Source organism: Anguilla anguilla, chromosome 3 (assembly GCF_013347855.1).
Source record: "Anguilla anguilla isolate fAngAng1 chromosome 3, fAngAng1.pri, whole genome shotgun sequence".
NCBI lineage: Eukaryota > Metazoa > Chordata > Actinopteri > Anguilliformes > Anguillidae > Anguilla > Anguilla anguilla.
Genome location: NC_049203.1, coordinates 29,363,436 through 29,378,500, shown reverse-complemented (window position 1 = coordinate 29,378,500; position 15,065 = coordinate 29,363,436). Strand labels below are relative to the sequence as shown.

General features: G+C 39.8%; 1 protein-coding gene across 3 annotated transcripts in view; it reads left to right on the top strand.

The window, feature by feature from the left end:
• The window catches only part of tubgcp3 (tubulin, gamma complex associated protein 3), a 191,645-nt gene that overhangs the window by 162,238 nt on the left and 14,342 nt on the right, over positions 1 to 15,065 (top strand). For all 3 annotated transcript variants that reach the window (XR_004764538.1, XM_035411093.1, XM_035411092.1), the window contains exon 19: positions 4,222 to 4,353. Coding sequence is in view for 2 of the 3 variants with exons in the window: in XM_035411093.1 (XP_035266984.1) it covers positions 4,222 to 4,353 (132 nt within the window). In the remaining variant the exon portion in view is untranslated. The remainder of the gene's footprint in view (positions 1 to 4,221; positions 4,354 to 15,065) is intronic.

Below are 15,065 nucleotides of genomic sequence, written 5' to 3'. Positions count from 1 at the left end.
AAGTCGTCAGAATTGACTTTAGTAATCTAGGCACGCGGGCGTGCCCACCACTAGGGGCTGTGCGCTAAGAGGTTAAAATGTTCAGCACACAAGTGATATTACGTGCTAGAACCCCTCACTTAACATAACCTACATATCAAATATCTTTTATTTCATTTAATAATTATGTTTAAAATTAGAATGATCAATTAAATCGCCAAATTCATTGATAGCTCAGTCTACAGAAAACTGGTGGAATCTACCAACATGTCAAAACAAGCTCAATATCAGGTTTTAAGATTAAATAATTGAATTTAATACAAAGCAGTCAATTAGATTAATGCATTGAAATCATACATTCTTTATTGAATGCAGGCTCACTACTTCTAAATTACAGGCATTACACAAAATATTTTTTTAAATTAATTTAGAAATACCAGAAAAGAGAGAGAGAGATGGATAAGCTATAGGCTACCTTTCCAGAGTATCACCCGCTTTCAGTTTAAGCACCACAGAATGAAAGGAAACCGGCTAAAAACACACAATCGAGGAACCACCACCTAAATAAAAAGAGAAAAACTCTTCTTATCCAAGGCTCCAAAACCAACGCAACACAACTTTTTCCTGTGACCATCTTAAATACGTCATTTTTTTCGCAAACCAAAAAAATACTCAAAATATGCCCCATAGTTGCAACATTAGTCAACAAGATTTGGCGCAAACTACGCCCCGTAGTTGCATTGGTCAACACGAGAGCGCCGATTGATTAAATTTGGCTCGTCTACCAGCGCCAAGTATGGTATTTTCAATTTACTGCACTATGTATAGTTTAACACGTGCTGGCTGGCTGCAATTCATTAGATCTCTACCGTGATTTGCTATTTGAAAATGTTTGAGCAAGATGCCAACTACATTCTTGTTTGTGCTTAGATTTTGGTCTTCAATTTACTACACTATGTATAGTTTAACTTGTGCTAGCTAGCTAGAATTCCTTGGATCTCTGCCGTGGTTTGACTCGACTGTCAACTCTACGTATGGTTTTCATTTGTAATTTTTTTCTCCCCCCCCCTCCCCCATACACCTCATTGTTACACCAATTGTTAAAGTGAAATGAATATTAGAACCAGTTATCATGCCTATATCTGACCAGGTATTAATCGTAAATGTTTTTTTTAATCGATTCTAATCGTTTGTTGCAAATACAGGGCGTGGTTTGCGCTAAAGTGATTTTGGGGGAAAAATGATGCATTTTAAATGCCTTACCCAGCATGGCTTGAGGATGTTTTCCCTGATTGGGTGATGGCGAGTTTTGGTGAAGGAGAGATGGGAAGGGGGTTCAGACTAATTTATGACAAGGACTGGCCTACCTAAAGATTGCATTCAAACTTGAAGAGGGAAAGGGAATGTAGCCATGTAGCCATGCAGGGTCTCTGACCCCCGATATGGTGTCCTGTGTCTTCTGGTTTGTCTCTTCTGAGACAAACTCTGCCAGAGGTGAGACCCATAGATCATCTACCTAGATTAGGGTATCAGGGGATTTTGAATTTCCCCACTCACATTTGCTTTGATGCTCGTGAAGGGAAGGGAAGGCCACATTCTTAGAAACAATATAACATGATATCACATTTACTGTTTCCCTCTCTAAGACCATAATCTAAGCACTACAAATCTGATTGCATTCAAACTTAAAGGGGAAATGTTAGGAATATAGCCATACAGGGTCTCCGACCCGTGTTTTTTGGTATCACATTTGCTTTGATGATTGTGGCAGGGAGGGCAGGCCACATTCTTAGAAACAATATAATATTGAATCAAATTCACTGTTTCCCCCTTCCAAGGCCATATCTGATAGTTTTTTTACGAATTCACTGTTCTTGGAAATTTGGGACCGGTTCCAATTTGGAACCAGCTATTGATACCCAATCATATATATAACATTTAAGAATTTAAAATACAAGTGAAAGAATAATGGAAAGGCTATTCAGGCAAGTACTTTTTCAAACATTTTGATAAATAAAATAATAAAAAACCTGTTTAAAAATGTAAACAGCACTTACGTGCATTTATGCAAAATAGTAACAAAAGTCCAATGACCGTTATCATCCAAAACCACAAAATCACAGAAAACACAAAAAGGATATCATGGAAATGGAGGGGGGGAAGAAATGTGGAAAGTCAAGACCTGCAACTTCCGTGACCCTGCCTTACACCCAGCCTTGATCAGTTTATTCCAATCACGGATCATGGAATTGGCATCTATGTTATATTACATAATTTTTTTTTATTATCACGCAATATTGTTGGGGGGGGGGGGGGGGTGTTATTTGGCCTGTTTTTTTAATATTGGGTGGCTCTAACCACCTACTGCCCCGCACCATTGCAGTGATTTTAATAAATAAGCCAGTTTCAGCAAGACCAGGTAAAAACCTAGTATATGGCTGGACCTAAGTGTTTCCTTTAGGATTTTTTTCAGCAGCGGGGGGAAAGGGTTTTGTTGTACCTGGGTGGTGCGCGCCTGCCGCTGGCGTCGCAGTGAATATCATTAGGTCATTTAAAAATATGAAATAAAGTGACACTTGACTGCAAAACAAACTGTATAACATATTTATTGACATCTATTTATTCATACATAATGGCTCTTTGACCCACTACTCTCTTTGACGGCACTGTATATTAGTCTAAGTTACATTACATTACATTACATTCATTTGGCAGACGCTTTTATCCAAAGCGACGCACAAAAAAAGTGACAAAGTTTGCAGCCTGGTTGAGAGCCATGGGTGGAACCTTGTCTTGTCTACCCATTTAGGGTCCCAGCCTGATAGTATGTGCTTAGTCTTCATTTTCTCTCCTCTCTCCTGTCCTCCTCCACTCTCCTCTCCACTCATCTCTTTCTGCCCTCTCTCCTGCTTCACTCTGCGCTCCTGCTCCACTCTGCTCTTCTGCTCCACGTGCCTCCACTACTCCTGCCTGTGTACTTGTCTAATAAGGTTACATTTGAGAATGAGAAACGTTAGATAATTCTCTCACATCACAAATATTTGATCACGCAACCAGTAAGAACATTAAAATATTGTAGTAGCCACCACTATCGTAACATATTTTATAAGTAGAAGGCATTTTTTCCCCTTCAAAACTTTGGGCGGGGGCATATAGCTAATAATAATAATAATAATAGCATATAACGTTGCTGAGCCTACACCTGACCAATTGACGGAACCCCAGATCATAATACTGCCTCCAAAGGCTTGTACAGTGGGCACTATGCATGACGGGTGCATCGCTTCATGCGCTTCCCTTCTTACCCTGACATGCCCATCGCTCTGGAATAGGGTAAATCTGGACTCATCAGACCACATGACCTTTTTCCATTGCTCCACAGTCCAATCTTTATGCTCCCTAGCAAATTGAAGTCATTTTTTCCGATTAGCCTCACTAACAAGTGGTTTTCTTGTGGCCACACAGTTAAGTCCCAATCCTGTAAGTCCTTGTCGCATTGTGCATGTGGAAATGCTCTTACTTTCACTATTAAACATAGCCGTGAGTTCTACTGTCGATTTTTTACGATGTGACTTCACCAAGAGTTTTAGTGATCTCTGATCACGACCATTCAAGATTTTTTTCCGACCACATTTCTTCCACGAAATTGACGGTTCACCACTATCCTTCCAGGTTTTAATAATGCGTCGGACAGTTCTTAACCCAATTCCAGTGATTTCAGCAATCTCCTTAGTTGCTTGATGCAGGCCAATAATTTGCCCCTTCTGATACAGAGTAACATCTTTTCCACGACCACGGGATACGTCTTTTGACATGGTTGTTTAATAAATGAGAAGCTACACACTGCATCAGTTAGGGTTAAAAGAATTGTTGCCAGCTGAAACATATTAATCACTGCAATAATGATCCAATCATAGGCTTTTAAGTATTTGCTTATTTAAGTCCGAACAGCAACTTTTTTTTTGGCCAGGCAGGGTATATGTCCATGGACGTAGGTCTTGAGGGGGGGGGCGGCACAGGGCACAGTGGGGACACATCTCTTACAACTGTTTGCAAAACATCAAATGGTCATGTTGTATTGGGTGGGACAGTTGGTCTCCCTCCCCCAACGTTGAAATGATGTACCTCCTTGTGTGCTTGCGCGTGTGTATGGACTATATGCATGCTTGTGTTTATACATACTGTGTGTATGTATGTCTATTTGTGTGTCTAATATCTGTGTGTGTGTGTGTGTGCGTGTAGGTCCTGGAGTGCTCCTGGGATGAGCTATGGAATAAGGTGCAGCATGCACAGGATCTGGATCACATCATCGCCGCCCACGAGGTCTTCCTCAATACCATCATCACCCGTTGCCTGCTGGACACTAACAACAGGGTAAAACACAAGAGTCTTACACACGCACGGACACACAAGCACGCACAAACACAAACATTCATCCCTTAACCTGCTTATTCCTGGTCAGGATATTGAGGGGGCTGGAGTCTCTCTGTGCATTGTGGCGCGAGGCAGGAATGCACCCTGAACAGGGGGCTTTTATCACAGAAGCACATTGTAGTTTAGCCAAGTCCAAGTTAGCCGGCTCAGAAAATCCTAACCATGGCAATCACAGATACAGTAATTGGTGTCATGACGCTGGTTGTGCACTCTCTCTGTCTAATCAGGATTTCTGGCTCAAGCTATCTGCACGTTCACATGAAAGGGGTGGTGTTTGTTACTACAAGCCAATATCACAGAATCATGGAGACAGTAAGAGCTACGTATTGCCTTATGTAGGTGACATTTTTTGAATAACATGCTCCTAATTAATTCATGTCATGTGTTAAGGGATGGGAGTTGGGATTAACAATTGAGAATGATCCAACAAGTTTTTGTATTTTTGAGTAAGTTTCTTACAAGAAATCCTGACTAAAGGCACCACAAAGATTGGCGGTAGTGTTTTACGCCCAGATGGTGTATTTTTATTATCACTCTCGATAAGGTAAGGTTGCTGTAAATTATGAACCTTCAAAACTCATTCTATGAAAAAATACAATGTCAACTCCTGCAGGGGTAGCCCTAGGTGTTCCCAGACCAGTTGGGAGATGTAATCCGTCCAGCGAATCCATATCTTGGATCTGCCTCAGGGACTCCTCCCAGTTGGACCTGCTCGGTACAGATCTAGATTTAAATATTCCGACTGTGTCCGACTCCCTTATAAATTTTGGAAGTGTGTTTCACAGTATTTGAGCTCTGTAGGAGAAAGCTCTACCTCTACTTTTAGGTTTTTAGATATTCTTGGGACTACCAAGTAGCCTGCACCTTGAGAACGGAGTGACCTTGTGGGCTTATAAGGTAGGAGCAGGTTAGTTATGTACACATTTTCTCCCCCCTCACCAGAAGGAGACCAGACTCGAGGTGAAAGACCTGTGAGTTTGGCCTCTGGTCATCCTTAGGAGACTGGTATTATTAGGATATTATCGATACTGCTACTCTTATCAGTACTGCTTATCAGTCTGGTTCTTTATTAATACTCTTGTTGGTTCTTTTTGATTATTTTGGAAGAAAAAAGACAGTAAAGAATAAATTATAATTATAATAAAGAATAGCCTATACCTATACAGCACCGAGAGTTTGGCACTTTTCAGCATTCCCTACATATTCTTTACAGCAGAAGGCTGAAAGGACTTCAAATAAACAGAATGCAGAACCAAGCTAATTAGCTATCATGTCATCCTCCCACTCCCAGTAGCTGCAAGCACGAAGGGACTTTGAATTTGGCAGGGGCTGGTGGTAGAGGGTGGAGGGGTGGGCTGGGTCATGGTGGCTGCAGCCTTTTAACCTGACAATCTACAATAAGTTGCCAAATCTTTAAGATATATTTATAGCAGAACAATTAGCTTTCATTGATTAGCCAATTTAAATAATTTATTATCAGTTTAGCAAACTCTGTGTTTACGGTACTATGTATAGCATACCTGCAGTGGACGAGGATGGAACTGTGAGAGAGGACTGCGAGCAAAGCAGTCAAAAACTGCGCTTTTCACCAAATTTATATTATAATTGGTCTGCAGATGCTTGTAGAAATTGCTTGTATTGGTTCCCTTACTGGCAATTGTTTGATTAAATTTCTGGCTACGAGCACTGTAATCGACTGGAGTAAAATTAACCACACGCAAGAGTTTGTGTGTCTCATGCAGTGGGGTTCTTCCGTGAACATGTGTTCATTTGGGCATTCCAAACTGCATGTGAGCATTTCACCAGGATAACAAAAATGCATGTTAAAGAGAGAAAGTGGCAAGATTATGTTTGCGACATTTTTATAAATTCCTCATAACTTGGCATTATGGAAATCTCACTCCCTAATTCCTCCAGTACCGATCACATAACCGATAACGTCGGACCAGGTTTTGGGGGCATCCCTAGTCATCCTTGCTGAAAAATTTAGTGTTTCAAGCTCTATTATGCATTCCGTGTGCTATTGCTATTCATGTTTGCGAGTTGCCTCAGAAATCACCTTGCAACCAAGTCAGGCACCATATTGGAAGTCCGAAGTTTCTCATAGGGGGAGAATGCCACAGCCTATTTTTAGGCCAGAAGAACTGCAATAGCTTTAACAAAATGAAAATAAAACATAGAAAATGGTATTGATCCATACATCATATCTAAACCTTGAATTTACTCTATTTTGTTGGGGCCAGTTTTGACTTGTTTTGAAGTTAAGATATGCCAGAAATACAATTTAGTTTGTTTAATTGGAACCAGGCTTCATGATATCTGCAGGAATAATATAAACAATACAAAATCAGCATTCACAATTTTTAATTTATACACAATCATTTCTAAGAGAATACATACATTCAGTACATTTACCTATTGTGAATGACTGGGGGGAAAAGGGTCTCCATCAAGATTTAAACAAAATACATTTTTTGCTGCCATCATGGCCAGTCCAAAGAAATCCACTGAGCCTGTTGATTTGAACTGAAGCCTTGAGTAATTTCCAAGGAGTACTATGGATGGTGACAAATTAGTTTCCTTTTTTTTTTTGTTCTAGTTTTTGTTTTTTTGCTAAACTGGACTAGCTTAGGTATATGAAGCTTAGGTAGTTAACCCCTTTGTGCAGATGCCACGTCTGCCCAATCCTTTCCCATTTCGGGGGCACCTTATTTAAAGCTTTATAACTCTAGTTGGGAGTTAAATGAAGCAGGACATTTGTACCATTTACAATAGTAACTTAGATGAGTATATATTTGTGGCAAACACGCCTGCCACAGGCCACCGAAGTGGCTTTCCTAGGGGCCCTCCAGCACAGAGACACAGGGAGATGATGTTCCAACAGTCCAGATTTATTTGCAAGGGTTTGGCAAGATGTTACCGCCAAGGAGCAGATGTTAAAACACTGTCATGACAGAGAGGCTCCCCCGTGTGAGTGGGGATGGCAGATTTAACCTGTGCGCACTGATTACCTCACTACGCACAGGTGCAGCCACTCCTGCTCCCGGGTCCAATTAGCCTGCCCAATTATCTAATTCTTAACCAATTATCCAATTGGCCAGGTCTAATTAGCTTGACCCAGGGCAGGTGTGGCTGCTTAAACCAGCCATCCCCACACCACAATATTATATTACATTTTGGAAGAAATAAAGTTCCACAAATGCAATTGTCTAGGCAAAAAATGAATTAGCTCTTTTTTTAGTTTGCAATGAAATACTGAGAGATTGCATATATACAGCATGTTAAACTGTACATGTCCTGGATCAAAAACTCCTTGACGCAAGATCATAAAATCTAAGGGTGGATATATAGATCTACTAAAGATCTATGAAGCAAAAACTAAGCAGTGTACCCAGTGTCTCAAAATCTATCCAAAATGTCTAAATTATGCATTGCTGTAAATCACAACATATTCACGTACTTAAATACAAATCAACTGTTTTGGCTCAAGAAACTCACTTCCATCATTTTCAAGTGGGAATTACTAGCTTTCCGTCATTACAGTGGTCTAAAATATCTAGGGGTCCAAAACTATATCCAAATCTCTCCAAAAATGGATAAAATTATTTTTGTCCATTATTATGCATATAAATTTTCCTCTTTGTGATGGTTTAAGATTTAACATTGATATCTCTTTGAAAAATAATGCAAAACCATTGTGACGCAATGCGGTGCAGTATGCTTAACTACCGTACACATACAGTTGAGGCCAAAAGTTTACATACACCTAGGCTAATGATATTCAAACTCAGTTTTTCCACAACTCTGCACATTTCATTTATTTTGGCAAGTCAATTAGAGCATCTACTTTGTTCACATCAGAGGTCATTTTAAAACAATCAATTAGTGACAGATTTATTTCAGGTTTAATTCACTATATCAGAATTCCAGTGGGTCAAAAGTTAACATACACCAAGTTGAGTGTCTCTTTTAACAGTCTGGAAGATTCCATAAATTGATGTAATGACTTACAGGCTTCTGATTGGCCAATTGTCATAATTAGGAGTAAACTGGGAGTTAATTGGCACCTGTGAATGTATTTAAGGGCCTACCTTTAGAGCCACTGCCTTTTTGCCCTTGATACCATCTCAGAAAAACAATTGTGGACCTCCACAAGTCTTAGGAGCAATTTCCAAACAACTGAAGGTACCATGAGCATCTGTACTAACAATTGTATGCAAATATAAAAATCTTGGAACCACACGGACACTGAGCTTCAGGAAGGACTTTCGTCCGAAAGGTTCAGATGATCCCCAAGACAACAACAAAGTCCGATGTTGTCTTGCCATGGCATGGCAATGTAGGATTCTCTTAATGGTGGATGTAGATACTTTGGTACCTGATGCCTCCAACTGGTGAAGGAGTTGGAGGCATCAGGTACCAAAGTATCTACATCCACCATTAAGAGAATCTTACATCGCCATGGCCTGAAAGGCTGTCACGCAAGGAAGAAGTCCCCTACTCCAAGACCGGCTTAAAAAAGCCAGAATGAAGTTTGCAGTTGATCACCAGGATGAAGACCTAGCCTTTTGGAGGAGGTTCTCTGGTCAGATGAAACAAGAATTTAACTGTTTGGCCATAATGATCAGCGCTATGTATGGAGGGAAAAGGGTGAGGTTTTTCATCTGAAGATCCCAGCTGTGAAGCATGGAGGTGGCAGCATCATGTTGTGGGAGTGTTTTGCTGGAAAAGGGACTGGTACACTCTAGAAAATAGATGGCATCATGAGGAAGGAGGATTATCTAGAAATACTGAAGCAACACCTCAAGACATCAGATAGAAAGTAAAAACTTGGTCACAACTGGGTCTTCCAGCAGGACAATGATTCTAAGCATACCTCCAAAGTTGTAACAAAAAAGACAATAAATGAAAGTGTTGGAGTTGTCATTACAAAGCCCTGACCTGAATCCCATAGAAAATGTGTGGACTTAACTGAAAAAGCATGTCCGAGCAAGGAAGCCCACAAACCTGACTGAATTACACCAGTTCTGTAAGCAGGAATGGGCAAAAATTCCAGCAAAGTATTGTGAGAAGCTTGTGGATAGCTACCCCGAGCATTTGATTTGAGTTAAGCAATTAAACGGCAGGTCCATCAAATACTAACAAAGTGTATGCAAACTTTTGACCCACTGATAATCTGATATAATCTGTAAAAGTTATAATAAATCTCTCAGCTTTTATTTAGAAATTACCTCTTATGGAAATAAAGTAGATACCCTAATTTACTTAACACAGGAAATGTACGGTAACATGAAAGGTGTGGAGTCATGAAAAATTGAGTTTGAATGTCTTTAGCCAAGGTGTATGTAAACCTTTGGCCTCAACTGTACCTAAATATGTAATAATTCACACGTGTATTTTTTGAGTACTCTGCAGTATGTAATCTTTTGTTGGATGTGAATGGGACAACATATTGCAATTACGATCACTCCACTGGAAATTTTTACCGTAATTTAGCACCTATCAGAACACTATTCATTTGAATTTTCCATTCCATTTCCATTCCATACAACAACAGCGCTGTTGGTTGGCGCCCATTACAAATGTGCTGAGCATTATTAGAAAAGGCTAACAGATGTCTCTTACGAACAGTGTGACTATATAGTGTCAGATTTGTAGTGCTTAGATTATGGTCTTAGAGAGGGAAACAGTAAATGTGATATCATGTTATATTGTTTCTAAGAATGTGGCCTTCCCTTCCCTTCACGAGCATCAAAGCAAATGTGAGTGGGGAAATTCAAAATCCCCTGATACCCTAATCTAGGTAGATGATCTATGGGTCTCACCTCTGGCAGAGTTTGTCTCAGAAGAGACAAACCAGAAGACACAGGACACCATATCGGGGGTCAGAGACCCTGCATGGCTACATGGCTACATTCCCTTTCCCTCTTCAAGTTTGAATGCAATCTTTAGGTAGGCCAGTCCTTGTCATAAATTAATCTGACCCCCCCTTCCCTTCTCTCCTACACCTTAACCTGGCATCACCCAAACAGGGCAAACATACTCAAGCCATGCTGGGTAAGGTATTTAAGACTGCCACAGGAAAAGGGTTGTTGTGTTGTGGTTGGGTTCGGAGCCTTGGAGAAGAAGAGTTTTTCTCTTATTTTGATGGTGGTTCCTTGGTTGTATGTTTTTAGCTGGTTTCCTTTTATCCTGTGGCACTTAAACTGGAAGTGGGTGATACTTTGGCAAGGTCTGGCTTATCTGTCTCTCTATCTTTTTTTTTGGTATTTATAAATCAATGGTTTAATGTTTTGTATTATGTCTTCTGTTTTGTAATTTAAAAGTAGTGAGTCTGCAGTAAGAATGTATGATTTCAATGCATTAATCTAATTGACTGCTTTTAAATTCAATTATTTAATCTTAAAACCTTATATAGAGGTTGTTTGGACTTCTTGGTTGATTCCACCAGTTTTGTTGACTGACTTATCAATGAATTTGGTGATTTAATTTATAATTCTCATTTTCAATAATAATAAATTTAATCAAATAAAATATATTTTACATGTAGGTTAATTGTAGGGTTCTAGCACGCAATATCGCTTGTGTTCAGTATTCGGAGTGCTGGACATTTTAACAAGGGCATTGACTGTTGGAACTGCTGGATTCAGAAAATAAAAAAGAAAATAGAAGAAAAAATAGAAAATATTTCTCAAACGGATTGACAGAGACAATAAATGACCACTGAATCTTGAAAGGGACACCTTTACATATAAAACCAATGGTAAGATTTTCCATATTTAGTCACAGATATTGATAATAGAAAGGCATGGTGTAATTCCGCAGAAATTCCTGTTTATTTCACTGCTGGGTTAGCAGCATTTTATACCCACTGTATTGCCATATCTGCAGCTACTGTTGGCTTAATTTTGTTGCTATGAAATATTTGGTTCTGAAGGAATATTTTTATTAACTACCAGGTGGACACTATTGCCCTGTGTGTGGTGCTTGGGGTGTATAGTTTCAGATGACTCTGCAGAGGGGGGTTCTTGTTAATTGGACCTGCGTGACAATGGTGGCACTTAGAAACTCCATATTTATCATTGTTGTGGTGTATTTGTATACTAAAAAAGCTAGAACTCGGAGTTTGTTTTTTCGAATCTTTCAATCAGTCGTTTTTGCAGGAGCGCTTAATGTCTGATTTGGGCAATCGCAGGATGCCGATGTCATGGCCACTGGAGGGTTTGTGTGAAGGGATTAAGAATCTTGCATTGATGGGGGCATGCTTCTCAGGACTGTTGAAGGGAAAGTTCCAGTCAAATTTAGTACATTTTGGCCTTATGGAGCATATGCAAGTGAGTATTTAGCTAAATGTGCCCCCTACAGGCCATACTGCACTATAAATCAAATCAAAATTTGTTTATATAACGCATTTCACAAACAATTGTCACAATACACTTCACAGACAACCCTGGTCTAAACCCCCACAGGAGCAAGCCTGAAGCAACGGTGGCAAGGAAAAACTCCCTGTAACAGATAGGAAGAAGCCTGCCAGTTAAATGTGTGTCATGCATAATAAATTGGCAGCAATACCGAACATGCCTGCCAGATTTTGTGAGTTTTTGATCATGGAAAAGGGGTGAAAATGTAGAGAGAAATGGAAGAAAATTAATAAGAAGAATAAATACAGCTGCAAATAGCGATGTGGGGGGCAGTTGAGTGCAAACATTACTTTTAGCTAGTTACCTTATGCAACTAGATGTCTGAGGTTGGGTAGCTTTTGTATCAAACTCTGTTCTACTAGCAAGATGTTCCTATGGGAACTGCTGTTACTGTTTACAATTGCAACTTGGCTCGCTCAGTTATTCACCTGTATTTATTTAAATCAGGGAAAGTGAATACAATGCAGCGTGCATGCTCTCTAGCTCACATTACTAGAGCCCGACCGATGCCAGATTTTTGGGTCCGATGCCGATCCCGATTTTGGAGAGTCCTAGCCCACCGATTACCTATGTTTTGACCGATATTTTGTCAAAAAGTGCAACATTTTCAAATCAATTTGAAAAACTTATATTTTATTAAAGTTTCTATATTTAAGAACATTTAACTTTTAAGCAAACAAATAAAAATAGAAATAAACACACAAAGAACTTTTTAGATAAAAAAGTATTAAATTAAATTAAATATATATATTAACACCATCTTTAAGTGTGTGAAATCAAAATAACTCCACACCTTGCTTTTACTCCTTTCTTTTCCAGCCATCTATAAAAAATGAATTTAAAAAAGTCAGTTTTCCAGTTTCAAACATGTATTAATATTATTGTTATTGTTGTTGGTGTTATTAATTTGTTATTATTTCTTAGTATCTATTCTCAGTACATTAATTATATTTTCTTATTTTATTCCTACTACGTGATCTCAAAGAGTAAGACTATCTACCGAGCTTCCCTGTCCGTAAGAATTCGGTGGTGAAAATAACTACAATGCGCTCTGACACGTGACTAGATGACACACTCGCTTGCAATAACGCATTAGCTATTGACACAGCCTCATTATTTCTTATTATATATTCTCAGTAAGTTAAATAAATTATATTTTCTTATTTTATTTCTACTGCATGATCTCAAAGAGTAAGACATTATCTAGCGAAGCCAAAGAGTGAATTACGGAAGAGGATTAGGGCCACGTGCAATTTTTTTTTGAGTTCTGACTTAAATCTCAGAATTCTGACTTTAAAGTCAGAACTCAAAAAAAAAAATTTTCACATGTGACCCTAATCCTCTTTCATAGTGAATCAAGTGTAACGTTAGATGAAATACGTGAAAAAAACTACAATGCGCTTTCGTGCAGGTTACCCGCGCTAACTGTTGGTTGATTCACTTCTCCAACAGCAATCCTTCTCTCATGTTATCAAGACAAAACTAGATAACGTGGCCACGTTAGAAGTGTTTTATCGGCGTTTTTACTGTCTGGTTAGCTTGCTACGATGACGCGTGACTAGATGACACACTCGCTTGCAATAACGCGTTGGCTATTGACACAGCATCATATAGTAGCTAATATCATTATCTCAGATAAATAAACAAATGTGTGATGCATTCAATCACCATTTTATTTTGGCTGGTTATTTATTTGAGAATACAGCGATGTCCTCTGGAAATGTAGATATTACGCTGCTTATGTGCTCACTGCCACTTCATAAAGGCTTGCTAGCCAGCTAGCTTGCTAAAGTGAACCAAATATGTTAGCTAGCTCGCTCGCTTGATAATGAGGATTGATAAACATAGTGGTCGTATAAACGCATTTAATTAAAAAAACTTTCACTAAATATACATACCTTTTATTGCGGCAATCGAATCTGTGCAGACAAGTCTTGCAGTGGAGAATATTGGATGAGGCGCGAGTGACAAACGTCTTATTAGAGAAGTAGCGCGTCAGCTGCTGCAGTTCACACTTGTATCAGAGCTCCCTCTATTGGATAATTCTAGTAAATAGCAACTACAACGTTCGAACAGACAAGTACAGATAAATAATCATTGTTTTTTTGTTTATTATACTTATTAAAATATCGGGACACATCGGCGGCATAACTGCCGATCCCGATGTCGTCAAAAAAGTCAAATAATGGCCATATATCGGTCGGGCTGTAAACATTACGTGTGGCCAACTTCACTAAAAAAACTAACAAAGTTGCTAAGAACTTTGAAGTCTACGGTTTAAAAATCCCTATTCTAACTAAATGTCTAGGGGGATATTTCACAAAGCAGAATTACTGAGTTAGCTGGATAACTGATTGGAGTAAAATCCAGAACAACTTTTTTCCAGTCCATGTTCCAGATTTGAGAGTTCAATCAATCAAATTTTATTTATATAGCGTATTTTACAACAGTTGTCACAATACGCTTTACAGACAACCCTAGCCTAAACCCCCACAGGAGCAAGCCTAAGGCAACAGTGGCAAGGAAAAACTCCCTGTGGCAGATGGGGAGAAACCTTGGAAGGAACCAGGCTCAAGGGGGATACCCATCCTCCTCTGGTCGGCTCAGGGTGCCGACTGGTGACCAGCATGTCAGCCAGTTTATGCACAAGATATGATATGTGATGTGGCTCAGATGATGGGTGGGGCCGGGTGGCGGTGATGGGGAACAGCAGGTGGCGGCAGATGTGGGCAGGATGGAGGCAATGCGAAGGAGGGGCTGGACCGCAGAGGTGGGGGAGACCAGACGACTCTCGAAGCACTCTCGAGGGTTGGGGCAAGAGCCCCGCCGGCAGCGTGGGGAAGAGGGTGGAAACGGCAATTAGGGAATTTGCAATATAGCAGACAGTGAGTAAAGTGCCAGTGTTATGTATTGGGGGGACCCCGCCAGGAGTAGAATATGGCTGCATATCTACTAGGACAGGGATGGAGAGCCCATGCAGTCATGAGGGGTAGACAACCATACCCGCCTATCAAGAGCCAGCCCATGTAAAGCTTGATTGATTGACAGGTGACAGTAAGGAAAGGATTGCCACCTACAAAGCTCTATGACTACAGGCTTCTCGCACCCTGTCTTCAGACTACAACTGATTGTAAGCCTGAGCATAGAGGTGCGTTTTTAATCTAGATTTAAATATTGAGACTGTGTCTGACTCCTTTATAAATTTTGGAAGCTGGTTCCACAGTAGTGGGG